Source organism: Fonticula alba (genome assembly GCF_000388065.1).
Source record: "Fonticula alba strain ATCC 38817 unplaced genomic scaffold supercont2.30, whole genome shotgun sequence".
Lineage (NCBI taxonomy): Eukaryota > Rotosphaerida > Fonticulaceae > Fonticula > Fonticula alba.
The window spans coordinates 6,088-15,782 of NW_009243000.1; the positions used below are offsets into that span (position 1 = coordinate 6,088).

The 9,695-nt window shown below is 67.5% G+C and overlaps 1 protein-coding gene across 2 annotated transcripts; it reads left to right on the top strand.

Moving 5' to 3' along the window:
* Nucleotides 1-732: 732 nt before the first annotated feature.
* Nucleotides 733-8,895, top strand: H696_06203. Of its 2 annotated transcripts, XM_009499947.1 has the most exons (8): nucleotides 733-896; nucleotides 1,009-1,277; nucleotides 1,449-1,826; nucleotides 1,968-2,341; nucleotides 2,448-2,567; nucleotides 2,671-3,540; nucleotides 3,662-7,366; nucleotides 7,604-8,895. In XM_009499947.1, the coding sequence occupies exons 2-8, from the start codon at nucleotides 1,034-1,036 to the stop codon at nucleotides 8,549-8,551; spliced, it is 6,639 nt and encodes a 2,212-aa protein (XP_009498222.1). In that variant the 5' UTR covers nucleotides 733-896; nucleotides 1,009-1,033; the 3' UTR covers nucleotides 8,552-8,895. The 2 variants fall into 2 exon arrangements, with proteins under 2 accessions (XP_009498222.1, XP_009498223.1); XM_009499948.1 differs by lacking the exon at nucleotides 733-896 and having other exon boundaries at nucleotides 917-1,277.
* The last annotated feature ends 800 nt before the right edge of the window (nucleotides 8,896-9,695 follow it).

A 9,695-nucleotide genomic window follows, 5' to 3' on the forward strand; every position in this document is an offset into this window, starting at 1 on the left:
CGGCCCCCGGCCGCTCGGTCCAGGGTCGATCGGGCGGAGCCAGGGGGGCGGGGGGCGCATTTTACGGCTCTTTCGTCCCCGCCCACCCCCCGGCATGCCAGCCCCGCCACCGGTGACAAATGTTTGCTCGACAGCCGCGGCCGACCAGCCGGCCAGCCGGGACACAGCGAGGAGGGGGTCACATACACACACACACACACACACACGCCCGGGGCCACGCATGCACCGATCCCACCACCGCGTCCCGGTTCTCGCGCCCACGTAGCTCTATTTGTCGGCTTGTGTGTCCCTATGTTTGCACGTGTGTGGGGGAGGACGTATGAGTTTGCTCGTCCGGTGTAATCTTGTCCCCCGCCCCCGCCCCCGCCCCCGCCCCCGCCCCCGCCCCGCCCCGCCCCCTCCGGTCGCCCCCGGCGTCCCCCGAGAGTGCTGAGGCACGCTAGGATGGCCCCCAGCGTGTCCGTGGCTGCCGCTGCCGTCGGGTTTCGAAAGTGCAGACGTTTCCAGCGCCGGCCCCCGGCCGCCCCCTTCCCCCGCCCCGGACAATCTTCCCCTACATGGCCCCTGGGGAAGTTTGGGCGTTTGTTGGCAGTCGTCGTCTACAGGGCCGCCTGCCCCCTCTCGATTGTCTGTAGTTCTCTCTCTCTCTCTCTCTCGCCCTAAGGTGTTCTGGTTTTACACTTCCCACATGCCCCTCGCTGTGATTTCCCTGTTCTTGGAGCCATATTCGAGAGTCCCCGCCGACACACCTCCCGGGATTGCCAGTTCACCATAGCCCGCCTCCTCCCCCGCCCTTGTCTCCCTTTCCTCCTCTCCTGGCCCATCTCCTTGCCTCGCCCCTCTCGCCACCCACCCGCGTAGTTTTCCCATCCCTCCCTGCCCGCCTCCCCGGCCCGGTGCGGCCCCTCCCCACCCCCACCCCCCCGCCCTCCGCCAGATCTCGCCCCCGCTCTGCCCGGGACCCGTCGCTTACTTTTAAAAAGCACACTCCAACACCCTTGCACACAGAGGCCTGCCGAAAAGAGGACTCCTGATGGGCGCCGCTCAGGGGAGATTCCCCAAATTCGCCTCCCCCAAGTCCAGCACCTCGCAGGGGCCCCCGCCGCGACCGCAACAGCCACACCCTGGCGCCGGGCCCCCGGCTGGCCATGTGCAGCCCCCACCCACGGGGACCTCGGGCCCTTCGACCATCCCGCCAGCCGGCCTGGTCAGCGGCTTCGGCCTGACCGAGAAGAACGAGGAGGACCCCTGCCTCGAGTTTGAGGCCGGCCCATGGCGTGCGTCCTCCCCTCCCCCACCTCCGACGATCCTACTCCCTTTCTCCCCCCCTCCCCCCACTGTCTCCTGCCTGCCCTGTGGCCGTCTCTTCTGACCGTTGCCTGTATCGTCCTCACCATGTGTTCCCATGCACATTCCGCCCCTCTCCCCCCCCCCCCCCCCATGCACAGTGTCCCTCATCTCGTGGCGCGAAATCCCCCCCAATGAGTCGGCCGCCGATGAGGCCAAGGCTGCCACGGTGGCCGAGCCCGCCCTTCTGGTCGGCGCCTCGGCCAAGACCCCCCCCGTTTTGCCGACCGACAGTTCTGCCGTGGCGATCCCCTCGGAGGAGGCTACTGCTCCCGGGCCGGAGGATGCCGTCCCCGTCTCCCCGGCGGCCACCGAGGCCACAACTGCCTGGTCCTCATCGGCCAATGAGTTGTCCTTGCCCCGGCTGTCAACCGATCTTCCGGCCAACCTGCCGCCGACCTTCCTGCCGGCTCCGGTTGCTCCGGTTATCCAACAGTCTCCCACCTCCGCCACGGCGCCCACTCTCCCGATTACCACCGGTGCGTGGTCGCTCGCCCACTCGCCCCCCCTGACACCCCCTCCCCCTCCTGCCTTCCCTGTCCTGCTCCCGTGCTAACTTGCTGATCCATGTTTCTGTCACTGCATGTGCATGTAAATGTATCCACGCCCCACGCCCACAGGAGGCGCTGCACCGCTCGATGGCTGGCGTTCCAGCTCGCCGGTCATCTCCGCTTCTCTGGTCGCCCGGGCCGAAGTGATCGCCGATCAGCCGCAGGACGGCCAGCCCGACGCCTCACCCGAGCCCGAGTCCCAGTCCCAGGCAAGCGATGATGACGATGATGACTCCTTCGAGGAGTTCTCCAGCACCGACTCGATCTCCTCGCTGGGCGGCTTTTCCGAGGACTCGGAGCAGCAGGAGCGTCTGGTCTTTGATCTGACTCTGCGCGTGAATGATGCCGTTCGCCTGGCCAGCCTCTCCTGCATGGCCACACCACAGACAACCCTCTGGTCCAAAGCGTCCGTCGGTCAGCCCTACCCCCTGGACAACCCGGCTGTGCGTGCCTCTCTCCGCCTCTCCTCCCTGCCTGCGTCTCCACCTCGTCCTAACCCATGGGTTATACCCCCCCCCCTGTACTCCCCCAATCCCCCCACACAACCAGGCGATGATGGGCAGTCTCCAGTCCTTCTCGACCGGGCCCTACACCGCCGGGCAGGTTATCACCGGTCGCGTGTCTTTCAACCTTCCTCTCGACCTGGAGCAGCGGCACTACTTCGCTTGTGTGCGTTCCCCTGCCTCCCCTCTGCCTGCTCTTGCGCCGGTCCCGGCATCTTGGCCCTAACCCCTCCCCCCCTTCCCTCGGGTGCCTTTCATCCTTTACACAGATCCTCGACCAGAATGGAACCATTCTTGCCAAGCTGCGGCTCCTCTTCTCCGGGCACATGCACCTGCCGGCCCGGCAGCAGCAGGCCGAGCGTGCCACCCGGCGCGAGCGTGACGCCTACCTGGAGCAGGTCCGCGAGGTCCTCGGGCAGGACGCCTACCGGGAGTACTTCGTCATTGGCCAGCGCTCCAGCATCAAGCCCAAAACCCGATTCATCTCGAATGATGCCGGCATCAAGCTGGCCTTCCACCTCTTCGAGCCGCAGACCACCGCGCCCCCGGCGGCATCGGCCGGCTCGGACCCCGCTGCCTCGGGGCCCGGCGACTCGCACGACCCGGCCGGCTATACGGCCCCCACTGCGCTGGTGATCATTCCCTGCCATGTGTTGGCCCTGTTCGAATCGCTGGCCCGGCACATGGCCAGCCATGCCAGCTTTCCGGTTGTGGTGGCTCTTGTCGAGCTGCAGGGCTACGGCCAGAGTGACGGCCGCCGAGCCACCAGCGAGGACCGGCAGGATCTCTGGCGCGACTTGCGGTCTTTCATTCGCCACCTGAAAATTTCCTTCCCCTGCCTGCCGGTGGTCTTGGGAGGGGCCTTCCGCTTCAGCGGCCTCGTGCTGAATTACGCCACCTGGCGCCAGCGCGAGCCCATCAATGCCCTGTTCTTCCTGGCGCCGGATGTCTGCGACGAAACCAGCAACATGCAGGGGATCATGAATTTCCACAAGGACATCCGCATCAAGGTCAACTGGACCACTCTGGCAGTCGGGGTGCTGACCGGCGGCCGAGTCCAGGGCGACCGCCCTGTGTATGAGCTCTCCTACCCGGAGGGCTTCACCCGCGCCGTGCCATCGGTGGTGGAGTCCGTCAGTGTGCGTTGCCTTGTTTTTCCCCCCCCCCCCTCTACATGTCCCCCCGGCCTTCGTCCATGGCCTCCATATTGATCCCCCACAATCCCCCCCCCCTCCCCCTCCCCCCTCCACGCCGCTCCAGATGAACAATCTCCTGGCCACACGCCCCGCCGATGCCCGGCGCCAGTTTGCCCAGCTGGATGTGCCGTTTGGCTTCTGGATTGGTGAGAACGACGAGTTCATCTTCTCCGAAAAGGCCTCTCTGATCCCGCATCAGGCCATCATCTCGGCCCAGTGCCCGGTCAGCGTGCGCACGCACTCGGAAATCCGCATCTTGCCAGATCTCGGGCACTTTGCCATCCTCGGCACACCGGGTGCCACGGCGGTTCTCCGGTGGATCCAGCGCGTCGTGCGCCAGGGCGTTGTCTTCCGGAACAGCATGCTCCGTCTGTCCCTCTGGTCGGCTTCCTGTCCGCTGCGTGCCGGTGCCAATCCCGTGGCGGCCAGTACCACCTCGGCCCCGGGGTCCGCCTCGTCAAGTCCCTTCCTCTCGGCGCCGCTCTTCCTGGGGTTCGGCGGCTCTGGCGATGTGTCTGGCTCGCATGAGTATGTCACCCCGCCGGCCGGGGGGACCGGGGTGTCGCCGGGCGCCCAGCGGGCCTGGGCGGCCCTGGCCGCTGCCTCCGGTGGCACTGGCCGCCCGGGGCACAACTTCGGCCCCGGCTGCTTGGCCCTGCCCTCGACGCCTGTTCCCCGGTCGATGTCCTTCTCGGTGTCCGGCCGGCGGCGGACGCACCTCTCCTCCGGCGGAGGGCCCATCCGGCCGGCGGGGCTTCTGCCGCTGGAGCAATTCCGCGTTTTGTCCCTCTCGCGCAACAAGGTCCTGGCCGAGCTCCGGCGCCTGTCCCGGTCGTCGGGGCTGGAGTTCGCGGCCGATGTGGCCGAGCAGGCGCGTGTCATCCTCTTCGACACGCGGGACTTCCTGCTGGCCGAGACCCATGGAGCTGGGGCTTTCTGTGCGGGGCTGGTGGCACATGTGCCCGCCGCCACGGCGGCCATCCTCGAAGAGCACCATACCCACCACCCTGTGGGGACGTTGGGCGGGGCCGGTCCCGTTGGTGGCCGCAGTCGCAGTGGCAGCATCCTCGGTTCGCTGGCGGCCGTGGCCACTGGCGGGTCAGCCAGTCCGCCTGGGGGTTCTTCCTCGCGACGGGCGTCGCTCAGCGTGCCGGACCCCGGGGCCCGCGCGCGGTCCGGCTCCACGACCGGCCCGATGCCGGTGTTGCCGCCCACCTCGGCAGCCCGGCCAATCGGCGAGTCCTCCGACGCCGGGGGCTACTTCCTGAACAGTGACGCCGGGGAGACGGCCGCCCCCGGGCACCTGGCTGGCATCGGGGCTGGAGCTGCCTGCGGCGGGTGCGAGGCCGAGGCATTGGAGCAATCTGCCGTGCAGGACCAACTGGCCCCGGGCCGGTATTACGCCGTCCGGCACTTGGTCCATGCGTGTGGCACATTGCAGCCCTTCCTCCAATTTGATCCGGATCCGGCTGTCGCGATGATGCCGGAGCCCGGCGAGGGCGAGCCTTCCGGGGGGGATACCCCGGAGCCCGAGCCGGACCGGGAGCCACCGGCGGCGGTCCCCTCCGCCGTGTCGCCCCTGCTGCCGGTTCCGGGGCTCACTTCCACCGGGGGCGGGGCCTCCATCTCGGAGATGCTGTCGCGATTCATCCCCTTCCCCGGGTCGTCTCGGAGTGCCGGGCCCGGTAGTGGGGCCGGACCCCCGATGTCGGCACCGGCCTCCCCGGCTCCGGACGCCAGGCCGGCCACGCCCCCGGCCTCGGAGGATTCCCCCTTGGCATCGGGATCCGGGTCCACGGAGCAGCATGTGTCCTCGCTGCCACCGCCGCCGGGGCCGGCTCCCTCGGTGGTGGCCATCCTCCTGGGTGGCCTCTGTACGGTGGGCCTGGCGCGAACCATCACCCAGCACTACCGGATCCGGGCCCTGGTGGACCTGGACACCGATGTCCTGGGCGGGGCATATGCCAGCATCCGTGGCCACACCCGGCTCCGGGTGCAGGAGCGCATCCGGCATCTGGTCAGGCACATGCGGTACAATGCGCCTGGCTGTCCGATTGTTCTGGTTGGCCATGGTGTGGGTGCTGCGCATGCGGTGCGCTACAGTCGCTGGCCCGAGCGCGAGCCCATTCACGGCCTGGTGCAGTTGGCCCCGGTGGCGGCCGACCTGCTGCGTGTGGACGCCGTGGTGTCGGCACTGGCCGATGGCATGCAGTCGACCGACGCCGAGGCCTGGTCCGTCGAAGTGGCCACCGAGATCCCGGCTGCCCGTGGCGCAGTGCCACCCCCCCCGGCCTCGGTGGGGAGACCGGCCACGGGATCCGCCTCGGGGCATTATCAGTTCCCGGCGAACTTCGTCCCGCCGGCCTTCATCAACCCCTTCAACTATGGCATGGCCGTGTGTTCGGCAGCCGCGGCGGCCGGTGGCCCTGGCGATCCAGTCGGACATGGTGAGGTGGCTGCCTCGGCCCTGATCGAGAGTGCCGTTCGCAGTCGGTCCAGCTCCCTGGCCGACTGCCTGACCTCGGAGACGGTCTTCTTCGGTGGCCAGGGCACCGACTCGTGGGAGGTGATCAGCACCGTGAGCCCCGGCGCACCGCCGGAGTCCATGGCCCCAGGTGGCAGCCGGGCACAAACGGCCCCCTCCTCGCCGGAGCAGCGTGCGTCACTGGTCGCCGGGCAGCACCAGCAGCAGCAGCAGCACCAGCAACAGGCAGCCCGGTATCGGAGCACATCGCGCCCGGTATCTCTGCCCACCAGCGCCCCGGCGGCCTTGGCACCGGGGGAGGCGCGGGTCCTGGCCGCGGCGTCGGTGGCGGCCAGCGCGCCTGTCGGGGATCTTCTGTCGCATGCCATTGCTCACCTGGTGTCGGGTATTGATGTGGCCTGTGCCGTGTGGTCGGGTGATGCGGATGAATTGACCGACCAGTCGCGCCTGGTGGAGGCCATTCGCAACAGCTGCACCATCGACAAGGCCCATGCGGCCATGGTGGTTGCGGGTCTCGGGGTGCCGGCCGCCAAGCCGGACACCAGCGGCAGCGGTGCCCCGTCCGGGGGCGCAGCATCCTCGGGCGTCGGTGGCGGGATTGCCGGCGGGGTGTCGCCCATCACGCCCCCTGGGGGCGGTCCCTCGGCCGGCGCGGCGGGTTCTTCTCTGATCCCCGGGGCTGGCGCCGGTGCCGGTGCCTCTCCCTCCTCGTCGTCCTCCTCCACCGGCCTGGCCATGGGAGGTGTAGGTGGCCTCGGCGGGGGCGCCAATGCGGCCGCCACCAGCGTCGACCCGGCCACCGGCCAGCTGACCGACCTGTCCGTGAGCACCCTGCGCCAGGTGGAGCTCCTACATGGGACCTCCTACTTCAGCATCCTGCTCACGACCTCCCCTTCGGTTGGGGCCTGGATCAATGAGCTGGCGCAGTTGCTGTCGCCGCACTCCAGCCACTCGAGGCTATTTGGGCGTCTGGACGACCCGAAGGCCGTGGCGCGCTATGGGCCGCTGACCGGCGAGGCCTTTGAACGGCGGAGCATGCTCGGGCGCGGTGCCTTCGGCACGGTGCACCTGGTCCGGCACCGGCCCTCCGGTCGGACCATGGCCATGAAGGCCATGAGCAAGAATCGCCTTGGGCTGGCCGAGTTCCACAAGGACATCCTTGGGGCCATCCGCGAGCGCAATGTCCTGCGGGAGCTGGCGCACCCGTTCGTCGTGTCCTACTATGGGAGTTTCCAGGACGAGCGGCATCTCTTCATCCTGATGGAGTACATTGTTGGTGGCGAGGTGCGTCATGTGGAGGGCTTTTCCCCTCTGCCGGGCTGGGTGCCGGCTCTGGGTGATCTTACTGTGCCACGTGTGCTGGTCTCCCCCCCCCGGCCGCCACTCCATTTTCCTCTTCTCGCCCTTTTCTGACTCCCCCCTCGCTTGCCGGATTTGCCTGCACCCTCTGGAAAATGGCCACCATCCCTCCTCTCTCTCTCTCTCTCTCTCCCTCTGTCGCTGGGTGTGCCTCACTCGCAGATGTACACCCACCTCAAGGCCGAGCACCATTTCAGCGAGGCACGCGCGCGCTTCTACACCGCCGAGCTGATCCTCTTCCTGGAGTACCTGCACCAGCGCGGCCTGGTGTACCGGGACCTGAAGCCGGAAAATATCCTCATCGACGCGCAAGGGCACATCAAGGTCACGGACTTCGGCTTCACCCGGAGTCTGGTGCCCCGGCTGCCGGGCAGCGGTGATGGCCAGAGCACCGACACCGGGGGCTTGATCGGCTCCTCGGCGGTTGGCGGGACTGGCGGCGCGGCGGCGACGGCGGCGGCGGCGGCGGCCCCGGCCCCGCGCATGCTCGCCGGCGGCAGCGGCCCCCAAGGTGTCCTCATCCAGGCAACGCAGTCTTTCTGCGGCACGCCGGAGTACATTTCGCCGGAGATGATTCGCAAGAACTTCTACACCTTCTCCACGGACCTCTGGTCGCTGGGCATCCTGGTGTATGAGATGCTCACTGGCGCCACGCCCTTCGCGCGCAGCCGCTCGCTGGAGGAGCTGTATGTGAACATCCTGCGCGCACCGATCGGCTACCCGAACACCATGAGCCCGCTGGCCAAGGACTTCATCCGGTCGCTGCTGCGCAAGGCTCCAGATGACCGCCTCGGCACGCGCCGGGGGATGATTGAGCTCCAGGAGCACCCCTGGTTCCGGGGGATCTCCTGGGAGCATCTCCGCCGTCGGGAGGTCGAGCCGCCCTTCGTGCCGCGCATCATGGGCGAGACCGACACCACGTACTTCCTAAGTGCGGCAGGGCCGCCGCCGGGGGCGGCCGCCGGGGGCAACCCCGGGTCGGCCGCCTCGGCTGCTGCCCCTCCGGCTGGACCCACCTTCTCCAACAGCGTGTGGGCTGACCATACGCTGCCTTCAGACCCGAAGCGCCTTGCACCTGAGGTGTACACCACGCTCTTTGAGAGCTTCTAGCTGCGCGTTCGCACATGTGCATGCATATGACGCGCCCGACACAGACACACCCACATACATAGGAGCGAAAAAAAATAATAATGATAGTAATAATATGTAAGTGTGCGTGCGTGTTTTTGTGCGCGTTGGTGAGCGCGCCCGGACCGGTTCTCTCGTGACGCGAGTGATGTCAACTGGCCTTCCTCGCCCGAGTGGGCGTCTCCCCCCCACCGTTGAAGATCGCTCTGCCGCACGAGCGCATATGCCTGGCTCTGCTCCTTCCTCTTCCCCCTTCCTTGTTCCTCTCCCGCCTGTTCTGTGTCCTTGTTCCTCTGCCCCATACACTTGTCTTGTATGTATGTGCGTGTATGTGCATGTGTGTGCGTGTGTGTGTGTGTGTGTGTGTGTATGTGTGCCTTATCCTGTGACGGGTGTGAGCAGGGTTGTTTTGATCTCGGGTGTCCGGCCAGGCGTGCATGATGTCTACCCGGGTCCCTACCCCCAGCCATGGTGGCGCCTTTCTCTGTCTCTCCCCCTCTCCCTCTTTGGCATCCAGCTAGCGAGAAAAAAGAAGGAGAGGCGAGGCGAGGGCGCGCGGTCGCCGGGGACCGCGCTTGGGACGGGTGATGCTTGGTTAAGGCAATGCCGGGTCCGCGAGCGAAGGTCGCGGAGGAGCAGGGGCTGTGGGGCCGGCCAGGCGCCCCTTTCCCCGCAACAAGGCTTAGCGGAAGTCCCACGAGGGAAAGGAATATTAGGCAAATATTAATTGGCCGATGAAAGGGCCAGCGCCATTCGCCCATCTATCGGCCCCATTTCCGGATGAACATCTGATCTCGCTAGCACAGATGAGCAGCTTGTCCAATTTCGACCGTAGATCAGGGGTGCACATGCTCAGCGGGTCTCGAAAATACTCTTCACGGATGATCGGCCCGGCAAATCTAACTTCTGGCCCCCGGCCGGGGGGGGAAAACGATCTTGCGTTCCCACACGGCCGCCAGGCGGGCTGGGCGCTTCGCCCTCGGCGTCGCGCGTGCCCTCCCCAGGGCAACCGGTCAGGCATCCTCCTTCAACAACGACGCCCCAAGAGCCTGCTCCCGCCGCCCCCCCCCCCCCCCCCCAGCGCCCCTCCCGCCCTCGTCGCCTGCTGGCCCCAGGGGGCGAGGGC

Excerpts from the sequence above, each read along its gene's own strand:
- H696_06203 (XM_009499947.1), top strand. The coding sequence starts at position 1,034 with ATGGGCGCCGCTCAGGGGAGATTCCCCAAATTCGCCTCCCCCAAGTCC. Across the intron at positions 2,568-2,670 it reads AGCGGCACTACTTCGCTTGT|ATCCTCGACCAGAATGGAAC; the intron begins GTGCGTTCCCCT and ends TCCTTTACACAG. Across the intron at positions 3,541-3,661 it reads CGGTGGTGGAGTCCGTCAGT|ATGAACAATCTCCTGGCCAC; the intron begins GTGCGTTGCCTT and ends ACGCCGCTCCAG.